This window comes from Propithecus coquereli, unplaced genomic scaffold, assembly GCF_000956105.1.
Source record: "Propithecus coquereli isolate 6110/MARCELLA unplaced genomic scaffold, Pcoq_1.0 Scaffold45, whole genome shotgun sequence".
NCBI lineage: Eukaryota > Metazoa > Chordata > Mammalia > Primates > Indriidae > Propithecus > Propithecus coquereli.
The window spans coordinates 8,532,748-8,555,761 of record NW_012150285.1 but is presented as its reverse complement, the minus strand read 5'-3'; the positions used below and the strand labels follow the sequence as shown (position 1 = coordinate 8,555,761).

At 34.3% G+C, this 23,014-nt stretch overlaps 1 protein-coding gene across 1 annotated transcript in view; it reads left to right on the top strand.

The window, feature by feature from the left end:
- Positions 1 to 23,014, top strand: part of ANKRD26 (ankyrin repeat domain 26) — a 177,127-nt gene that overhangs the window by 100,361 nt on the left and 53,752 nt on the right. Inside the window, exons 15-26 of the mRNA XM_012654852.1 lie at positions 1,351 to 1,411; positions 1,504 to 1,706; positions 3,490 to 3,610; positions 3,897 to 3,958; positions 6,707 to 6,800; positions 8,602 to 8,700; positions 9,310 to 9,338; positions 9,433 to 9,505; positions 13,297 to 13,369; positions 14,624 to 15,249; positions 15,439 to 15,644; positions 18,751 to 18,914. Of these exons, the coding sequence (XP_012510306.1) occupies positions 1,351 to 1,411; positions 1,504 to 1,706; positions 3,490 to 3,610; positions 3,897 to 3,958; positions 6,707 to 6,800; positions 8,602 to 8,700; positions 9,310 to 9,338; positions 9,433 to 9,505; positions 13,297 to 13,369; positions 14,624 to 15,249; positions 15,439 to 15,644; positions 18,751 to 18,914 (1,811 nt within the window). The remainder of the gene's footprint in view (positions 1 to 1,350; positions 1,412 to 1,503; positions 1,707 to 3,489; positions 3,611 to 3,896; positions 3,959 to 6,706; positions 6,801 to 8,601; positions 8,701 to 9,309; positions 9,339 to 9,432; positions 9,506 to 13,296; positions 13,370 to 14,623; positions 15,250 to 15,438; positions 15,645 to 18,750; positions 18,915 to 23,014) is intronic.

The window sequence follows — 23,014 nt, the reverse complement described above, 5'->3', positions numbered from 1 at the left end:
AGTATTATAATATGCATACTATAATAATTAAATCTATTGCATTTCTAAAATATGGAACTACATATAAGGAGGAAATAAATTAGAAATACATCATAAGTAGAAAAGTGGGTTCCAGTATATATTTTCTAGTATCCTCCAACTATAAACTTAGATTAGGATTTCAGATTAAAATTTCTTAAATTATTTTTAGCTCCAGCCCATGTTCTATTAAATATATCTTTTTAAGCCATACATTACTCTTTAGAATTCTGATTACCAATTCTTTCTCCAAGTGGAAAATTGGTTGAACATTTCTTTTTCCATTTTTCTTTCTCAGTAGTAATAATATTACAGCTTTCAGGCAGTGGTAGATGATCGTGCATGACTATTTGAATGATTTATTTTATAGTAATGAAATTAAACTCTTCATTCTAGAAGTATTTACAAAGAACTGATTGTAAAGTAAATGCTAATCAGTACTATTAGGGATATGCTATGAACAAAAGTCTCTATATTTGTATTTCTCCACGTACCTTATGGTACTTAAATGTTTTCCTTTTTCTTCCTTGGCTTGAGCTAATACTTGATTGGCTGGTTATGTCTCTTTTTTTCTTTGTTTTTGCTCTTCCCCCACTTTTTAAAAATGATTTGCCCCAGCCTTTATTTTTCCTTGCAGAACACATTTTCTTGGTGTCTGTTTTTTAGTCCATCTCTGTCTCCATTGGCAGCATATTTAGTTACGGCTTTTTATTTAATAGCTACGTGTGGCTTTTGTTCATTGATCATTGCCCCACAAAGTTTATTCATTTTTTTTTTTCCTCTTTCTTAGAACAAGCTAAATCTATATAATCATTTGTGTTTAGCTTTTGGACAAACAGAATAGAAGCAATTTATACTATTTGCAGTAATAACCCATTTAAATAAGATACTACTTCACAACAATCCATCCTGTTTTCCATCACAAGAGTTAATTCGTGCAAATATAAATCATGCCAACAGAATTCAAAATTTATCAATTAATTTAAATTTCTTAATGTTAGCTTTTTCAGTAATACTCTCAATTATCTAGGGAAATAGTTCTGTTTTAGGTTATTTTGGTTAAGAAAATAATCTAATGAATATCATAGTATTTGTATAGTAACCACCTAGGGGTTAGGGGAGTAACGTTTTGGGGATATCTGTATTGTCTCTCATAATCCTTACCCCATGAGAAGTTGTAAGTGACTAAATGGCAGAATTGAAGTTTGAATCTACACCTGAGTGACTCTAAAACCTGTGCTGTTTGTGTTAGATCATATAGTAATGGTAAATATTATAATTATTTTATCAAATTTGATACTTGTTATTCTTAAAACTATTTTTTTTTCCTAGAATGTCCCAAAACCAAGTTTAACAAAGCTAATGACTGCTTCTCAGCAATCCAGGAAAAATTGTAAGCTATTTTAATACTGCCTTTTCTTGTGTTATTTATTGAGTCTTAATTACAAATATTTTCATGTGCTCTTAACTGTGTTCATACTGTAGTAGAAGCACAGTATGGCACTGTGAGGATGGAAAGTGCAATCTTGACTGAGGACAGGATTTCTGAGAGTCCAAAGGAAGAAGTGGTTGAAGGCCTTCCTTCCAGACCAGTCAAAGTCCAGGCCTTTGCTCATCCTGCCTTTCCGTCACCTGGCCCTCGTCCTAAACCTTCCCTCACGGCTCTGGCAAACCGTGGTCTTACAGAGGTAAGTTGTTTTTTTAAAAAAGTTTTTCCTCCATGCTTTTTTCATGTATTATCCCTCAATCCTCATAATGATGACAAGGATCCTAGAAAGAAATGTAAGTCCTCATGATCATGACAGAAAACGTGTGTAATAATAGGAGAGATATGTACAAGGTTGATATTATTAAAAGTTGGTGGGAGTAAACAGTGCTTAGGTTTGCCGTTATGGAAGGAAAGGATTAGAAAGTAACCCAAAAGAACAGCTCAACAAATATGAAGATGAGGAGGGGGATGAAGGGGAAGAATTTTTTTAAGAAGGGCAAGATAACTATAAAGATTGAATAAGAGAGCCAAGATGAGAGAGATTATTATAAAAACACAACAGAAATAGTGGGGTTAAATGAGAGCAGGATCTCTATAAGATATGATAGAAATTATTTTAAATGCAATTTAAGAAAGCCAGGTCATATACAAAATGCCCAGATTTTTCTGAATGTCTTATAGCTGATCTTAATGAAGAATTTAAGGGTAGCTATAGGTGACATTAATCTATTGTACATTTAAAAATAACCAGAAGAGAGTAATTTGAATGTTTCTAGCATAAGAAAAGAAAGTGATGGATATCCTAATTACCCTGATTTGATTATATGAATGTATGAAATTATCACTTGTACCCTGAAAATATTATGTATCAGTTAAAAAATGTAAAAAACCCGGAAAGAAAATTTAATCCTCACTTCTTTTAAATTTAGTAAAGTGATAGCTTATATTTAATCTAGTAAAACCTGTGTTCATAGATAATACAAAGAGAAATTTGTTTTAGGCCTTGTCAGTTTTATTATGAATTATTAATTTTTGATTCTTGTTTCTTGTTTAAGCTTTCTTAATGTTTGGTATACTTAACTAATTCATCTTATTGTTCAATATAATCTTAGTAGCTGTTTTAGATCTTTTTCAGAATAAAGAGAGAAAGTAAGCATTTTATTTAATCTTTTCATTAGTGAAAATTTCTGGTTATATAAAGGGGATTCTTAATCCATCCACATTAAATGACACAATAAATTTTAAGCTGCTGCAATCCTTTTAAATAAATGCAGAAATTATTTATTTCTGGGGATATTCTGATTTATCTTTTGGTATATCTGTATGTAATGGACACACATATGCACAAATCAAATGAATGTGACTAAAATTTACGATTTTTTTTTAAAATAAACTATCTATTATAGAATCATACAGAAGGAAAGATTACCAACAGAGTATATAAAATTATCTGTGGAAGATGATGATGATGGTGATGATGATTTTAAGAGATGGGGTCTTGCTCTGTTACCCAGGCTGGAGTGCAGTGGTGCATTCATAGCTCACTGCAGGCTCTAACTCCTGGGCTCACGACGTCCTTCCACCTCACCCTTCTAAGTAATTGGGATTATAGGTGCATGCCACCATGCCCGGCTTTTACTTTTTAAAATGTCTCCAGCAATGGGGGCATTTTATATTATTCTCACAAAGCTTTTTTAACTTTAATATTCATGGTTGTCAAATCTTGCACATAATTCTTTAATCTCGAAAACTCAGGAATCCTCTTGACTTGATTTTTTTAGTTTTTTTCTTCTCTCTACCCCCCTTGAGTATAGGGCAGAATCTGTCTTCCAATTCAATTTTTTCAGCCTCTTCCAGGATCGTGCCTATGACTTGGTGGACACAATAAATGTTTGCTGTCTTACTGACTGACTGATTGAGTGGGTGAGTGAGTGAATAAATACAGCATTTTCTGAAGTTACGTTTTGTTTTGTTTTTAATAGGAAGGAACAACAAAGCCAGCAACTGGAAAAAAAGAAAATGGTGTCGGTATTGATAGTCCTCTAGCAGAGCAAACAGATGACAATTTGACTTTTGATGGAGTGTGCAAAAACAATAGAAGTGGTAAGTTAGGGAATATCTCTGAAATTGTTCAATTATTAAATGCTATTATAAAAAATGTAATGTGTATAGACTCATATAATATCCATCTCTTTTAAATATTTTTCTTTTATTGTCTTTCTTCATACTACTAACTTCTTCCTGAGACTGCTTCAACCTTCTAGAATTCCTTTTTGCTATCACTTTTATTTTATTGAAATATTTGTGAATGGAAATAGACTTGTATATGTATTTAAAATTCATACTAATAAATGTTCTCATGAATTTATCTGTGAATAACATTTTATAGATATGATGTCTGCATTAGGATTAGGACAAGAAGAAGATATAGAGTCACCTTGGGATTCTGAGGTACTATTGTTGATGTTGTTATTATTATTTTAAAATATAAGCATTGAGTGATGTTAAAACATAAAAGGGAATGCTTTGACTTTAGTTTTTCACCTCTGCATATGCCCATAAGGAATTATTTTCCTACTTTTTTGGCCCATAATTAATAAAGTAATTATTTGCTAAGAATGTAACTGCTGCATGGTACAACTCTGATAATTTGCAGGATTTATTTAAGAAATCAGGGTGTTATAGTACAAACAAATAAGGCGTAGAAGTCACAGGAATTGGCTTGGGTTCTGAAATTAAGTTTATCTAAAGATTAAAGAATCATTTCAGGTCAACCTGTGGCCACATGTATGATTCTATGGCATGTATGGATGTGTAAAAGTCCTCATGAGATTCAGAGACAAGCCGTTTGGACTGTGCTTTCTTATGACTTGGAACTAGAAGAGATAATACCTGGGACTTGAAAGTATTAATATATTTGGATTGCCCAGTGTAGATCTGCAAAGAACATTTCAGGAGAGGGAAAAACATGGGGAATAGTAAATATGTGGGACTATAGTAGCAACAATTGGATTTAATAAATAGAAATCATTTTTAAAAATAAAACACATTGAATACCTTTGTGGCAACTGTGCTTATAATATAAAATAATGATGATGTATTCTAAGGTGACAACTATGGAAAGAGATGGGAAGGGCCCAACCTCTTAGATAGAAGCAGCTGCCACATAGTGGTACCGGCACCAAGTGGAAATCAGAAGACACGTTAGTGTCCTGGTTCTGTCACTTCTAGCTGTGGAATCTTGGAATAAAATATTTAACCTATTCAAATGTCTGTGACCTCATTAATAAAAATGGTACTAATACCTACCTCTTAGATATGTGTAATGAAACAATTGTGGTAAGCAATGTGAAAACATTTTGTAAGCTATAAAGTGTATATACAAATGTAAGACAAAATGATCACAGTGATACTGAGTGACTTAATAAATATTGAATGTACTTTTTTAAAACCTGAAGGCAGTAGTGTCAAGGAAAGAATGGGAAAGTTAGGAAGATTAGAATGGGCATGAGGATTTCTAATTTGGGGTATGATAAGGTTCAGCAGACTATTGCTGGAGATATCCTATAGGAATGTAGTGATTCGGCCCTTGAGACCTTCCTAATGAGATTTTAAATGTTTTGGCCTTGAATAAATGTCTTTTATTGAATATCAACTATGTGCTAGGCCATTAGACACTGAATATACAAGACGAGGGCTTATGCTGTATTAGGAGGAACAGAAAAAACAAACAATAAACACTACTAAGTCACTATAAGTGCTTCTTATAAAGAAAACAGAATGTTTGGTTAGAGAATATTGAGGAAGATTGTAGTTCGGATGGGGATGAGAGTGGGAGAGGAATTCTATAGTGAGAGGAGATATTTCTGAGTGTAACATTTAAGTTGTCAACTAAAGGATGAGAAGGAACTAGCCATGTGAAAGTCTAGGAGGAGGACATTCTGGACAGAGAGAACAATGGATCACATCTGTTCATCATTTTATTCCTAACATCCTAGAATGACCAGGAAGCAGGAAAGGGGGTAACTATCTTCATAATCACTTTTATTATTATATTGTATAGAAAAGAAAATATGCAAATCAGTGCCTGGCACATTTTAGATGTTTCACAAATAAATGTTTTTATTCTTCTATTGTTATTAAGGCTTGCTATGTGTATATATAAATTTTTTTTTCATTAAAAAACTGTTTTGGAGACTAGGTTTCACTCTGTTGCCATTTCTGGAGTGCAGTGGCAGGATCATAGCTCACTATAACCTCAAAACTCCTGGGCTCAGGAGATCATCCCACCTCTGCCTCCTGAGTAGCTGGGACTACAGGCATGTGCTACTGTGCCAGACTAATTTTTTTATTTTTGTAAAGATGAGAATCTTGCTATGTTGCCCAGGCTGGTCTCTAACTCCTGGCCTCAAGTGATCCTCCAACCTTGGCCTTCCAAAGTGGTAGTATATTACAGGTGTGAGCCACCGAGCCCTGCCATCCTTGCTATACTTTTTGAAGTTATTTCTCAATTGGTAAAGAGTTGCATACTGTATTTAATATTTGCTTGTTTTATTTAAACATAACATAAAGCAGAGTTTTTCTTACTACTTTGTCATTTTATTCAACCATTTTTCCTATCAATAAAAATTATATGAAAAAATATTTAGATTTTTCCAAGCCTTTGTTTACCTAAATGTGAAGCAGCTTCTTTTTTTTTTTTTTTGAAGCAGCTTGTACTCACCATACTCCAAAGTTTATCATGCCAAGTATCTTATTTTAGCACTAAAAATTTTTCTACAATTAGAAGTGTTTTAAATGTTTAGTGCTGTAAGTATTATAGTAAGTGTATTGTATTTTTAAAAAATGCTCTCATTTTTAGTGGGGAATGCAAAGTGAGTTAGGTATTTTGTAGTTCATTTCTTTTTGAAATATGCATGTAAGTTAATATTTTATCTGTGAATATGTTTCCTTTGGCCTTCTTTGCTGGGTTTACAGAGTCAATAGCTATATGGGGATACAAGATAAGCTTGATCGAAAGAGTGTATATGAATTCTCTATTAAAGTGTTTTGATTTTCAGTACATGCCGCTCTTATTTTTAAGTCTGATTGCTTTTAAAATAAGAAATTTAGATTATTTTTGAAAGTGATTAGGAAGTCTTTAGCAACTCATTTTTATTTTTCTAAATTGGAAGTCATTATTGATATTAATTTTAACAGAGTATTTCTGAGAATCTTCCACAAAAGTATGTTGATCATTTATCTGGGGCTGCAGATCAAAAAGAAGAAGATACAGTAAATGGACAAGTAGAAGGTAACAATCGTATTTTTATTTGTAAAAAGTCATTTGATAGAATGTTTTTAAAAACATGAGTCTGATTTATTCTAATAGCCAGAGAAAATCACCTATTAAATGCATAGTAAGAAAAGAGAGAAATGAAATGGTGATAAGTTGTATATCTTATCAGGTGTCCACAATGGATTAAATTGAGAGCGCCACTAAAGGACCTGAATTATTAGTTCTATTTTAAGATGCTCTGAGACCTGAGGAAAGTCAGGAAATGAGGAAGAGGAAAAGGAATAAAAGGGAATGAAGAATGAGGAAGGCAGAGTACAGGGAGTACATGAAGGGAAAAGAAGCAGATGTGTATAATGCAGGGTGGTCAAATAAAATAACTCCTTAATAAAAGGAAGAACAGGGTGTTAGAAAGGTGGGAAGAATATAAAGTGAGCTTCCAGTACCAAAAATGGTCAGAGAAGTAGAGCAAAATTTCCCCACTTTTCCTGTCTTCCTCCCCGTCGGGAAGGTGTTAAGGATCGAGGTCACTGATCATGCAGAGCTATGTTCTGTCTACCACAGAGGAATATAAGCATATATGGTCAGCCATACATGGGCATAATTTAATGTCATATAAAATGATGTTACTTCATAGGATAGTATCATATATGCCAAAATAAGGGAATTGGAAAGAAGAGAGAAGGGTTGGTTATGGAGAGATCAGGGAAGCTATAGGCCTGATCAAAAGTCCATTAGAAACTTTATGATATGTAATGCAGTTGCAATTTGGGGATGTGATAGGGAGGAACTTGAGGCTAGATTCCAAAAGGGTAATTTCAGGTATAGTAGTGTGGAAGCGCTCTCAGTATAGTATACCGGAGCTTCTCAGATGTTACTAAATCAGCTGGAGACCTTGTTAACAATGCATAGTGTGATCCGGCAGGTACGGGATGCTGCATTTCTAATATGTTTTCAGGTGATGCCAATGATGCTGGTCCTTGGACCACTCTGAGTATCAAGGGTATAGACTTCCTTGGGGAGAAATCTGGAAGAAGACCCGTTGGATAACAGTTCAAACCTAGCAGGACCAGGGGAAAGCATTATTTTGCTTTTCTGAGTGTGTTTCTAGCCACAGGGGAAGGAGCAAAGAAATGAAGAAATCAGAATTACAGATATAAGATAGTACTGCTAAATAAAGAGGAAAAAATTGGTGGGAATAATCCCACTGAGGTAGAAGGGGAAGAATCAAGACCACAGATCTTGAGATTACTTTTGCAAAGGAAGAGGGATTGTGAGTGGGGAAGGAGGGAGGAGAGAAAGAAGTGAGCCAGCTAATTTTGCAGTTAATGATGAGGAAACTTGAGAGAGAACTCACTTTGGATGGCTTCAGTGTATTTGCACTAACACAGAAGATTAGATTATTGTTGCTCAGAGCAGAAGCAGGAGGAAGCGCTAGAATTGGGATAAACCACAGTGACACATACCTGCTCTCCATAACTCTCAGATGTCAAAGATATATGTTGTATTGATATTAATCAAATGAGATTAATCTGAATATAGAAGTATTGGCTGGATTTTAAGATATCTGATTTTTTGATAAGATAGCTGTTTCATAAAAGTCCATTGAGGACTAATGTGATATGCCAAACTAAACTAATTTTAGAAACAAAAAAATTATAGAGGTCATTCATTGAATACTAAAATTGTTCTTTTCAATAAATATTGCACTGATTTTGAAATATAAAATGTTATTATATCTAATAATTTTGGAGAATTCAATTTTTTCCTTTTTGATAAATATTTCAATATCAAAAACTTATTATATATTATTTCTTAGATGTGTTTTATATACCTTCTTGCATGAGTGGATCAAGAAACTTTAAGATGGCTAAACTAGAGGATACAAGAAATGTAGACATACCAGTAGCCCACATGGGTATGGAAAAAAATGAATATTGTTATTAACTATTACTCTACAAGTATATATCCAAGCTGATCAATTCAGAATACTTTCTCTGATGAGAAACGAATTATACATTCAACTGAACTGTCGTCACAACTGTGTACCTCCTAAATTGCAGGACAAATTGAAGAACTTGATAAATACTCATGGTATAATGGTACAAATGATTCTGCTGCGTTGTGTTAAGATATGCCGTAGCATTCTACTATCAGCTTTGATGGTTATCCTCTCAGGGTCATGATTTTCTCCACTGATTAATGATCACTTTTCCCCTCATCAATCAGCATGTTCACATTGGTATATGATGTGCACTTTTCTATTTAGTTACAGTCATTGGAAACATAGTCTCACTTTTAAAATCCTAACTGCATGTTTTATTAAACCTGTATTCCTATTTTTTCTTCCCTATATTTCTGTCATGTTGCTGTTCTAATCAAAAAAACAAAAAACCACCCCAAAACCTAAAGTAATCATTTTCAAAGCCAAGCATGAGGATTGACATCGATACTAACTATGCATGAATGTGTGGTTGGCTTTGTTATATTTACATATAATTGATTATATGTCCCTTTTACTTTTTAGAGTCTCCTAAGAAATATCCTCACTTGAAGGTAATAACTTTCATATTTTTATCTTGAATTATTAACTACATATTATATAAAATATACATTATTTATTAATCATTTTCTTTCAAAACCCATTCAGCCTACCATTGAAATTGAAGAGTGTGTTCTGAACAAAGCAGTGGGAGTGAAGGACAAACACACATACGGATCAGGTAAATTTTGCAATATAAATTTAACTCTGGAAAGAAGCATAGTAAAATATCTGAAATGCTCACAGTTTTCTTATTCCTAATTTTTTTCTTTAATCAATGTTTTTTCCAAAGTCAATGGAAGGATTTGACATAAATAATGCAGATGTTATTTTTGGTATCCATGTTTGAAAGGATACTTATAAGCATAAAAAAAAGAGAGTTTAAAAATGTAAGCTTTAAGTCAGATGCTTTTGTTGGCATGTTCTGACACCCTAAAGTTCCCAGTTTGGAATCCCTTTACTTGTTGGGGATTCACTGAGGTGAGTTATGAGATTCTGCAATTTTTCCAATGTTTCAAATGCTTGTTGGCATTCCGATTGTTGCCTAGAGGGAAGCTTTACTAGCTAATATGTCAACTGTGGGTTTTTTTTAAATATTATTTGGTAATCAACCTTTATTTCTTAATTAAAGCTTTAATGTCTCATTTAGTCATGCCACCCGCTTTATTCACAGACACAGATTTGACAAGATTAGGTAGTCTCAAAATTGTGTTTTAACTTTAATTATTTCATCTAGCGTTGTTACACTGATGATGTTAAGCCAGTCAGGTATTCTGATTAGCAGACTGTGTGTGTATGTGTGTGTGCGTGCGTGCATGCGTATGGTATCTTTGATTATTAAAAATGTAGAAAGTCATTAATCATTCCTTAATGACTATTTGGTAGACACAGTCTTTTAAAATAATGATTCTGAAACTGTTGGCCTTAAGGTCCTTTTATACTATTAAAAATTATTGCGTATAGGTAAGCAACACCCTGAATTAGGTGTTTATCATTCCAAGCACTTTTAAAATATTTTAGTATATATTTGTGTGGTCATAAATAATATGTAGAATTTGTTTCGATGTCCTAAAATTTTATATAAATGGTTGTATATTATACATATCATTCTGTACCTTTTTTTGTTTGCTTAGCATTATATTTTTGAGATCTATCCATGTTGACACAAGTAGCTCTTATTTAAGTTTTTTAGAGTATTCCATTATATGACTGTACCACATTTAATTAAACTATCTTCATGCTGATAAAAAATAAATAAAAATAAAAATAATTGCAGATTCCAAAGAGCTTTTGTTTAAGTGGGTTGTATCTATTGATATTTACTATATTGGAAATTAAAACAGAATAATATTAAATATAAACATGGACAGCCATACATTCCAATAGCCATTAGCGCTATGACCCATTAACCATTAGAGCTATGATGTTATGACACATCATGTCTCTGAAAAACTCCACCATACACTTAGAGTGAAAATAGAAAATAACATTTTGTATTATTTGATCTCTTGGATCCCCTGAAAGGATCTTGAACTCCAGGGATTCTCAGATCATAGCAACCACCATTTTAAACCATATATATAGTTCGTGGATGTCAAATGATAAATGAGCCCTCCATGATGAAATGGCCTTTGAAGTTTCACTTCTGTGTTTTTGCTTTTTCCTTTCACTTCTCTTAAAAGATTTAAATCCGGCAATTTCGTTTATAAAGAAAAAAGGAAAATATTTTAGTCATATATTCATTTCCTGACTCATGGCACTCTCTATACTCTTTGAATCTAGTGTGGACTAGACTTATCCTATTTTTACATGGAACAAACAATTAGGTCACTTTTAAGTGTATCATTTTTCATATAAATTTCTGATATTTATCCAAGGCTTAAGAAGTAAATTCTAAAGATATAGGTGCATTGAGGAAAGACCATCTCATTGTAATTAGTCTTTTATTTAAAGTATGGTCATTAAAATTTTTTTAAAGCCCATGTCTCTAGAACACATACACACACAATACTCTCAAGCATATTCAAACTTAAAATGGTTAGACATAAATATTGTTGATAAGAAAAATTTTTCCCTGAAAAATTTTAATTTTAATAAACAAAGCTCTATGGAAAACAAAATATGGAGATTCTGAGCAAATCCAAGTAATTGGTACTAACAACTAAAAAGGAAAAATTGAAACAATCAGTAGTTAATTAAACTTAGCTGAGTGAGTGGCAAGTATAGGACGTAGTATGTTTGTGGGGAAAAGCAGAACATGAGACTGTTGCTATGAAGAAAGGATTTATACAAGTTTATCAAATTTTTATTTATGTTCTAAGAAGTGAAAACTTTATTTGCAGATTGGGATTCTACTAGTTTGACCCTCAGTAAGAAGACTTGTCAAAGATCTGGGAATTTGAAAGTTCATGATAAATATCCATCTGTATCACAATCAGTGACTTGTTTGCTCTTATTTATTCATGAGCTTAGTAGATCTGTAAAGCAAGACTTTTAAAACAAAACACCTAAATGAGTTCCCTCAGCAAAGGAAGACATGAAACAGAACTACAGAGTAAACATGAAAAACTTAAATAGTTCAGGGGGATCATTTCACTTCTCATTTGATACCATCTTTAAAGTAATGAGCAGAGTCTAGTTCTCCACAGAACCAGATTTGTACATCTATTCATTTAATAAAAATTCATTCTATACTGACCACTGATATTTTATATCCTAATATTTCTGGAAATATTCCCTCAGTTCAGGCCTGCATCATTTTTATTTTGTGATATTGTTTTCTAATTCATCTCTCTCCATTTATTCTTCTTCCCATGAAATTCATCCTCCCCACAGCATTTAGAGTGGTCTATCTCCAGTGCAGGTAGGACCATGAACCACGCTTTAAAACATTAACATCCAAGCATCTTAAAACATGTCAGGCTTTCATAATCTGACTTTTGCCCAACTCTCCATCTTTAGCTTTTGCCCCTGCCTGTCTGCCCTTTTCTCTGGCATTACTGAGCTACTGGTGATGCCCTCCTCACCAATCCCTATACTTTAGACAAATGCATATAGCATTTCATGCTTCTCTCCCTCTCTTGCTGCCGCCTTGCCCTCCTGCCCTCTACCCCTTTTAAACTGGCTAACCTCACTCCTTAAGTGTCAGCTCAGGCATTATCTCTAGAACATCCATTCCTGACACTTTTTATTTATATTCTTTAAATCCCAGTGCCTAGCTCTTAGCAGAAACTCAATAAATAATGAGTAAAACAGATGAAGACTATACAAAGATTATTTCAAAGATTGTCCCCTACAATCTAGGAGCAGAGAGGATAGAGATGTAAAGAAATAATAATTTACAGTTCAGCTGGAAGAGGTACAATAGAAAAATTGATAAAGCACTGAGACGGCCCTAGGGAAGGAGATGCCTGTTTATCTGAGGAAAGAACCAGAATCAGGAAAGACTTCACATAGCACTCTGAGTCTTAAAAGATGAAAAGAAATTGTCAGAATAGTAAAGAAAAACATTTCAGAAATAAGGAATAGGATGTACACTGATAAAGGTGTAAACAGTAACAGTAATTTTGCAAACCATTAATAGCAAACAACACACTTAGCCTGTTGTTAAAAAGGTACTATTATGAAGTAGAGAACAGTATACAGTATTACTTTATATGTTTCTACTATACTTTAAAATTTTGTTTCTGGTGTTTTTGTTCATATATTATGTTGCGTGGATGAATTTGTGAGTGTGTCTTTGAGATGTTTGTATGCCTTGGACCTGGTGACATCTAGTGTCTCCCTAAGTGGCTTGTTGAAGTTTTGGATAATTAGAAGTATTTTTTAAAGAAGGAAATATTCTGCTAAAGAGTAAGCTTCATTTAAATTCTCAATTTATAAAATAAAAATAAATGTTAATTTTTATTTTTACAATTATAGCTTTTATCTGTTGTAAGTCATTCATTTTAACTCAAAATATGGATTTGTCAGCAGAACATGACTTAGAAGAAGTGACATCAGAGGAAGAGCAAGAAAGTCTTGAAGGAAGGGAAAATAACGAGCCATGGGTATGAAAATATTTAAATTTAAATTTCTGGTTTAGTTTTGTTTGCTTTACATTAAGAATGAAGCAGAATCCAAGCGAAATGACCTTTCCAACTAACGGTTTGGAATCACTAGATCATAATTCAATATCTAATATTTAATTTAAAAAATACTTTAACTAGTTACAAAGCTTAAAATATTCTTAGAATCCATAGTAACTTATAGCTAATCTTTACCCTTGGAGTTGAGGCAAAAAATTTCCTGAATATTGTTTGATCTTCCATTTTTATGATTTCCTTACGTGATGAAGGTAACATTAAATATTGAATCCTATTACTAAGCAATAGAAATTATGAACAATTTCACTGTGATGGCTACTGGGTTGGATTGATGTTAAAGGCGTTATCATCCCCAGTGGTTCAAAATTTACAATTTTATATTGCTGGTCTCTACTGCCAAGGTTAAAGATATATTCTGCCTTGTGGTCTCTAATTGACTTCAGTACCTATATTCAGGGAGAAAATGGGGTCATAAAATCAACCCAACTGCCTATTGAGAGAATCATACCTCGCAGAATGAGACCTTTGGTGTTAGGGTACAAACAGTAACTTTCTAACTTATTTCAGTGTAGGAAATCAGTAAATATTATTAAAATTATTTTATCCACTGTCATTACTGGACATTAAAATATTAGAATTGGACATAAACAGGTAATCTGTATAGATATATAACATTATCATATTATGATACATAATTTGAATTAAAATTTAAGAATTTGCTTTTCTTTCTGATTGGTGTTGATTTTTTTCTCCCATTATTGTAAAATTTGCCTACTCTCCAGTTAGTAATTTTCAGAAACAGTACTGAAATACACTGTAGCAGCTCGCTATTTAAGGTTTGGTGAGGTAAAATCTTTTTAAAGGAGGACCTCTGTAATACTACAGATCATCTGCTAATTCAGTTTTGGTACATTTAATACGTAATGAATTAAGTTTAGTCCAAACAAATAATGACAAAGTTAAGTTTGCTGGTTTATGTTTTCCTCGTATTTCAGGATAAGGCAAATTGTTTTTCACTTCTTAGTTATAATCCAGGGAGTTAGGAGTAGCTAAACATAGATTAAGAAGTTTAACAGTTAATTTTTAATTATTTTCTAATTTTTCTTTGCCCGTACTTGATTATTTAAGGATAAAGTTATTTTAAAAACATGCACTCTGACAGAAAAGACATCCGAGAAACAAAACAAGCAAATTAATCTTCCACATTTACATCTGCAAAAAAAGTCTCAAGAACCAGAAATGGATAAGGATTGTGATAGAGAGAATGTATCTGTAGATTCAAGACTTCTTTCTGTGCAAAAGGATGAGGAAATGTGGATCAAACAAGGCAAATTAGAGTGGAAAAATAAATTGAAACTCAGCACAAATGCGTTAAAGCCGAAGTGTGGTGAAATTAGTGAAAAATACAAAATTCCCGCTTGTCCTGAGGAAGAGCCACTGCATGGTAACGCTAAAGGAGAAGCAAACTTAAAGAAAATGCCCTCTAATTTGACAAATCATTTGCTCGATTGTGAGGAAAAAGATACTACTATCTCTGTGGTATTTCAGGCATTTCTTGAACAAAAAGAACCTAGTCTGAAAAATGGCTTTCCATCTCCTTCATACTCTGGGTCCCCGGAATACTCTTGCCAGTCATCTTCTAAGCTTTATTTAAATGACAATAAATTAGACAGTGAAAATAATAACAAAACAGACACTGAACATGTTTTTAACACAAATGAGGAGAATTTTTGTAATGATACAAAAACTAAAAAAGTAAGGAACCCAGAAGTAGTTACAGTTGAAATGAAAGAAGACCAAGAATTTGAAATACAAATGACAGAAAGTATGAACCAAAATACCACTAACTGGAAATTAGACACCGGACATACACATCAGTCTAGTGATCCAAATACCTCTTTTGATTTATGTCTTACCCCCTTCAAAGAAATGAAGCATTTGAATAATAAAAAAAGGCATAGTATTTCTGCTGTTACAGATACTTTTAAGAAAACAAAATCAATACAGGACTTGTTCCAGAAGCCATTGTGTGATAATCGCAGTGCTAATAACTATAAAAGCATGGAACCTGAATTACAGAATGTGAGTTCTTCCCTGCCACATAGCGACAGGACTTCAAAAGTGTATCTAAAAGAAGAATTACAGCAAGATATGCAAAGGTTTAAGAATGAGATAGGCATGTTAAAAGTAGAATTCCTGGCTTTGGAGAAAGAAAAATTTCGACTTCAAAAAGAGGTAGAGGTTTACTTGCCCTCACTACTCCTTGTTTTTTCTCTTTATCAATTTTCTGACCCAGTCCGATTTTCTACTTATGAAAAGCTCTCGTGTAAAGTGGGGTTATCTAAATATGTAATTGTATGTAGAAGTACATTATTTCTGCTGCCTAAATGATAGGAGTTCAGGAAAACATTCTCAGAATCTTTGTTCATTAATCAACCTAAGTCTTTCTATCAGTCTTTCAAGTGGCATATGAGCTGGGAAACTAGCCATATACCATGTGACCTTCTAAACCAGGTTAAGCATAAACGTAATTGCTAAAAAAAAGGGTAATAAGCTCTAGGGGTTTTCTTCCCTTACGTACTTAAAGATAAATTTCATTTATTTAAACAATAAAATGGGAATACAATGGGAAGCAAGCAGTGACTGAGAAGAGATATAAAACTATGTCTAGCTTTGAGATTTGCAACAGATATTCCCAGCTAAAGGAACCTCCTTATTGTGCTTTTATGTGTGCAGGTTTGTCTGTTTATCTCAAACTGTTGGAACTTACGATTCTACCATGGTACCTCAAATATTTTTGACAACAGATACATATATTTTTTAATATAGTGTTCTTTTTAATCAGTTCTATATTTCCTTTTTTAAAAATAAAAATCTGGGCTGGGCACGGTGGCTCATACCTGTAATCCTAGCACTCTGGGAGGCTGAGGCAGGAGGACAGCTTGAGATCAGGAGTTCGAGACCAGCTTCAGCAAGAGTGAGACCCTGTCTCTACTAAAAAAAATAGAAAAAAAATTAGCTTGGCAATGAAAATAGAAAAAATTAGCTGGGCGAGATGGCACACACCTATAGTCCCAGCTACTCGGGAGGCTGAGGCAGGAGGAGGATCACTTGAGCCCAGAAGTTTGAGGTTGCTGTGAGCTAGGCTGATGCCATGGCACTATAGCCTGGGCAACAGAGCAAGACTCTGTCTCAGAAAATAAAAATAAAAATGAAAATCTGGCTGGGCATGTTGGCTTATCCTACAATCCCATCACTTTGTGAGGCCTAGGCAGGAGGATCACCTGAGGCCAAGAGTTTGAGACCAGCATGGGCAAAATAGAGACCCTGTCTCCACAAAAGATTAAAAAAAAACAAAACAAAATTAGCCAGGCGTGGTGATATGCACCCACAGTCCCAGCTTCTGGGGAGGCTGAGGCTGAAGGGTTGCCTGAGCCCAGGAATTTGAGGCTGTAGTGAGCCATGATCATGCCACTGTACTCCAAGCCTCAGTGACAGAGTGATCCTATATCCAAAAATTAAAAAAAAAACCAACAACACATTTTTTTTAAATCATCACTCCCAAATGTTTCTGTTGAATAAGACCTTTACATTATGTTGTTTAATAAAGTAGGGTAGGTTTTGGCATGCATGATTTTATCATATAAGTAGCATAAATCCTTAGCCAGAATTTAGTATTTGACTCCAAAATAGAAAGTTGAGGCTGGGCGCGGTGGCTCACGCCTGTAATCCTAGCTCTCTGGGAGGCTGAGGCGGGCGGATTGTTTGAGCTCAGGAATTCGAAACTATCCTGAGCAAGAGCGAGACCCCGTCTCTACTAAAAATAGAAAGAAATTAATCAGACAACTAAAAATATATAGAAAAAATGAGCCGGGCATGGTGGCACATGCCTGTAGTCCTGGCTACTTGGGAGGCTGAGGCAGGAGGATCGCTTGAGCCCAGGAGTTTGAGGTTGCTGTGAGCTAGGCTGACGCCACGACACTCTAGCCTGGGCAACAGAGTGAGACTCTGTCTCAAAAAAAAAAAAAAAAAAAAAAAATTTGAGTTCTGTACATTGAGTTTTAAAGATAGACAAAAATCTAGAGGTATTCTTCTTTAAAAGGGTAGCAGGGAGGGGGTGGAAAAAGTGGAGATGGTGAGTGGGTGCAAAAATATAGTTGGACAGATGAACACAACAAAGTGACTATAATCAACAGTAAGTTAGAGTGTACTTTAAAATAACTCAAAGAGTAGAATTGGAATGTTCCTAACACAAAGAAATGATAAAGGCCTGAGTTAATGGATACCTCAGTTACCCTGATTTAATTAATTAACATTGTATGCCTGTATCAAAACATCACATGAACCCTATAAATATATATAACTATTATGTACCGAGAATAATTAAAAATAAAAAATGTAAAAAACAAAAGCAGACGAAGCCTCCCATCCCACCACCAAGGCACTAAATGACTTTGCCAAAGTCACACTTTTAATTTATCTGATTAATTTGATGAACTTGTCTGGTAATTTATCTGGTTCAGCATTATGGAATTGTATCATCTCTTTTGGTACCATAAATGCTAGGTAATGCCACTTCAGAAGCTTCAGATGAATCGTTTAATCTTTCTTGGTTTTACTCCCATTATCAGTAGATAACAGGGCTAAAGTAGATAATTACTTATAATGTATATCCTCCAGCTATATAATTTTATGGCTACTGAATGTGAAATTTGGGAAGCATTTCATTTTCCAGAATTCCACACTAGCAACTCAGCAGTTTCACTTTGCTTCTTGTGTTGTGGCAAGCCTTAGTTCCTATATTTCAGTGAGCACCTTCTTTTTTTGATATCCCAAGATCCAAATGAAAAAAGAATGATAGAAGGCAGTAGGGAAAAGAATAATTTAGTGCAGAGAGGGGAAGCCCCACAATGTCACATCCTTTAAATCTGGCTGATTAATGTAAAATCCAGGAATTAAAGGCAGAAGACAACATGTTTTGTGTCTTTTTATTTCTCTGTTTCTGCCAACAGAGTGAAAATTCAAATTAGATAATTAACAGTGGATGGGAATAAAAGCACAATATTAACGAGTCCTTTTGGAAATTTTGGAAAATTCTGTTTCATTCACTCAGACAGAAATGAAGCAGAATTTATAAAAATTTCAATGAGAAAATTATAATAATTGTATGACTGTCTATGATTATATATAATGATAAAATTAAAGTAGGCAGAAAATATTTTTAGTGACTAAAATCATGACAATTAAACTGAGTCAAGTGGTAAATTCAACGAAAAGAAAAAAGTTCTGTTTGTTGAGTAAAGTAATAACAATTATCCTTAGTATCAAACTTTCATTAAAGGTTGAAGAAGAAAGGAAGAAGCACAAAAGTAAGGAAATGGAAGTATCAGAAAACCTATACGATGGTGCTGCTGCTGCTGCTGATGGTGGATTCATTCAACAAAGAAAGAGTGGAAAAACTGACGATCAGCAATTTACTAGGAAGGAGAAGGAAAAGTGTGATAGGTAGGACTATAGCAATATTTACCAGTAGATAATTTTTATTGTAGCGTAAAACTAATTCTAAATTGGGCTAATATTTATGATTAACAAATTTTATACTTTCATTAGGGATATTCAGCCTTGCTTGGTAATCAGAAAAATGAAAATTAACAATGAGATATCATTTTTTCCAATCATACTGATATTTTACTACAAAAATAATAACCAGCATTGGTAAATGGGAGGGAAAAGGCATTCTTGTACGCTGTTGGTAAATGAAACTGGTAAATCCTTACTGAAGGGTAATTTAGTAGCATGTATCAAAATTTCTAAGATTGTTATTTTAACCTAACAGCTTCACTTCTGGGACAAGATCCTACAGGAAAACATGACTCGTGTAAACATATGTTAAGGACATTAATTATATGTTACATATAACATACAATAAGCATATATATAATATATATATAACATTATGCTAAGGGTGTGTGATGTATATAAAGGATATTTATGTAAATATGACATTACATGTATATGTATGTTAAGAATATTTATTATAGCATTGCCACATCAAAAAGAAAATACCCATGAATAAGAAAGTAGTTAAATTGTCACACCCATAACATGCAACCACTTAAAAAAATAAGGTTCGATCTGTAGTGTACTGATTATTTCCCCAAACATATTTAAAGCATTTAGTTTGATGACACATCTTAAGCAGATTTTGTTAGAATTCTTGTAATATCTGCTGAGTTGCAAAAGGAAGCTACATGCTACCATGTCACTCTACCTTGTTACCAACAAAATTGCTAGTTATTAAGTTTTTGGTTTTTATTCTCAATGCTTGAGTGCTTAAATATTGAACCCTCAAATTAATCTGAATATTGCCAATGAATTGTACATAGGAATCCATATTTCATAGAAACATTTCAGTATATTGGATAAAACTTATTAAAAATACATCAAAGGATCTTTGATCTACTAAACTAGGAGTTAGCCAACTTTTTCTGTAAAGAGCCAGATAGTAAATATTTTAGGCTTTGTGGACCATAAGGTCTCTGTTGTAGTCTAAAATCTATCATAGATGGTAAGTGAATGGGCGTGGCTGTGTTCCAGTAAAACTTTGCTCATTCAAGCAGGCTTGCAGATTTGGCCCAAAAGCACTGATTTGCTGACCCCGTGCTAAAACCAAGGTGCTGCTAATGCAGTGAATCTGCTTTTTAAAGGTACCCTGCATGCATGCCAACATCCTTCCTGTTAAAAATACTGTATTTAAATATGCACCACAGCATGCTTTCCAACAGTGGCTTCATGTTATATAATTTACAAAAAATCAGTTTTACAAAGTAAGATTCTTTTCTACATTTCTCCCCTTTTATTCCATTTATAGAATCCAGTAGCTGAATATGATTACTTTGTATATTTGTTGAGTATATAAATCCTAGAGTTAGATGATTTTTACCAAGCAAGGAATACTGCCCTTGAAACTTTTAGTCTTTATTGATAAGCATGAGCAAAATGATAATCAGTTTATATAATATAGAAATGTTCAAGGGGTCTTTTTGTACCATAATTTTATGAATTTAATATTTTATACCTTAGTCTGGCATTTAAAAAAATGTTATATATATATGTAATTTAGAAAATGTTTCAAGTGTTAAAATATACTATATAATCGTTGACCCCATGGAAAACTCTCTCCTCCATAACCCATTCTTCACTTGGCTTTCAGGATGTCACTCACTCACCTGGTTTTTCCTCCTGCCTTTGTAGTCCATCCATCCCAGTCTGGTTTGTGTGCTTCTCCTCATCTCCCCTTTTTACACATTGATGTGTCCTGGGGCTCAGTCCTCAATCTTATTTCTCATGATTTTTACTACGTTGCATATGCTAATGATTTCCAAAGTTATCTCTCCAGCCCAGATCTCCCTCCTTAATTCCAGACCTGTGTACCACACTGCCTACTTGGCATCTCTCTTTGGTTAGCTGTTGGGTATCACAGATTTAATCAAGTCCAAAATTGAGCTACTGATGTTCTTCCTCATACCTCCCTGCTTGCAGTCTTTCCTACTTGCGTTAATGGCAACTCTGCCAGTTGCTCTGTCAAAAACTTTGGTGTCATCCTTGACTCCCTCTCTCTCTCTCTGACACCTGACATCTAATCTGTCAGCAAATCTTGGTTGTCATCAGGTCTGCCTTCAAAATATATCCAGAAGCAAGTCACATCTGCCGTGACCAGGCCACCACCATGTGCTGTCTAGAGGAGTGTAATAGACTGCAAATTGGGTTTCTTGTTTCTTCTTCTTTTTTTAAAAATCCTTTTACCATCAATTCTTAACCCAGTGGACCTATTAAAGCATAAGTCAGATTATGTCATTCCTCTGCTTAAAATCTTCTAATTGCCTCCCATTTCACTCAGTATATTTCAGTTTGTCCTAATACCTAAAAGGCAGTAGTACATGATCTGACTCTGTTGTCTGTATGACTTAAACTTCTGTTTTTCTGTCCCTTTTGCTCTGCTCCAGCCACATTGAACTTCTCACTTTTCCCTAAAGACTCCAGGCTCACCTCTGTACTTGGCAGTTCTCTCTACCCAGAATGCTTTCCCCTCAGGTATCCTGCCGGCTTGCTGCCTCCATTCCTTCAGTTCTTTACTATAAAGCCACTTTCTTAGCAAGGCCTTTTCTGGCCACCCTAATATGTCTACCACCCCTCCCCTTCAATGCATACAAATTTCATTTTCCTGCTTTAGTTTTTCTCCTTTAACATACTATATAGTTTTCCTACCTATTTTGTTTATTTTTATTGTGTTTCCACTTCACTCTCGTTAGTAGAATTTTTGTCTATTCACTGCCATATTCTCAGTGCCTAGAAGAGGGCCTAGATCCTACTCAATAAATACTTGTTAAATGAGTGCATTCACTATGTTGCATATGCTAATGATTTCCAAAGTTATCCCTAAACATTAGACTAGTTCTCACCGATGAAACAGTTTGGCATGGGTTCATTCTGTCAATTTTACCTGGCCGTTGCATGCATTTTTGGGAGTCTGTTGGCTCTTTCTAATACTCTATATTCTCTATATTAATGTTTTTCCATTTATGGAGAAAAACCCAATATTGTGGTTACTCATTATTTATTCTTACACTGGTAATTATGATAGTTTTAATTATGGTAAGATGGATCAAAGGAATTGCAAACTTCATTTGTATGTTATTAAGAAAAATCCAGTATAAGGATGGCAAATCGAATGGACTTAAAAAATTCTTTCCAGGGCCAGGCGCGATGGCTCATGGCTGTAATCCTAGCACTCTGGGAGGCTAAGACGGGAGGATCATTTGAGGTCAGGAATTCGAGACCAGCCTTAGCAAGAGCAAGACCCTGTCTCTACTAAAAAATAGAAAAAGCTGGGTGTGGCGCTGTGTGCCTGTAGTCCCAGCTACTTGGGAGGCTGGGGCAGGAGGATCAATTGTGCATAGGAATTTGGGGTTGCAGTGAGCTGTGATGATGCCACAGTATTCTAGCCAGGGTGAGAGTGAGACTCTATCTCAAAAAAAAAAAAAAAAAAATTCTTGCCAAAGGATTAAGACACACTTTGAATGTCTTACTTTCTATAGTAAGAGAGCTAGTCAGGCACAGTCTCTTGTGACAGCGGCTCTCGATCATATATGGGGTTTGGGGAAGAGTGGAGTTTAAGGATTGTCAGACTTTCAGAAGCATAGGTGAGTTGACATATCTGTACCAGTGTGGTTGAGTGACAGTTGTTGATTGCTTGGCACTCCCAGGCATGTTTATTGCTGTGAGTGTGTCTGACTGGCTGGCCTTCAGAAGGAAGCTGCTGACATTGGTTGGTGAGGCCAGTGGTCATTGATTGACTATATTTAAAACTGGTTCTGGGTGGCTCATTGCTACCATGGCTACAGATCAGTCCCTTTTGAAGTTCAAGGGAATTTTAACCAGATGTTTTCTGTTTAAAAGTTGCCTCCCATCAAGTATCTTCAAAATCAAAACTACTTCTTATTCCAGAACTGTAGACTTATTTTTGAAGTTTGGGTTAAAAGGAATTGTTCAATAATTGCTGTTAGGAAGATCTCCTCCCCACCCTTTTTTTTTTTTTTTTTTTT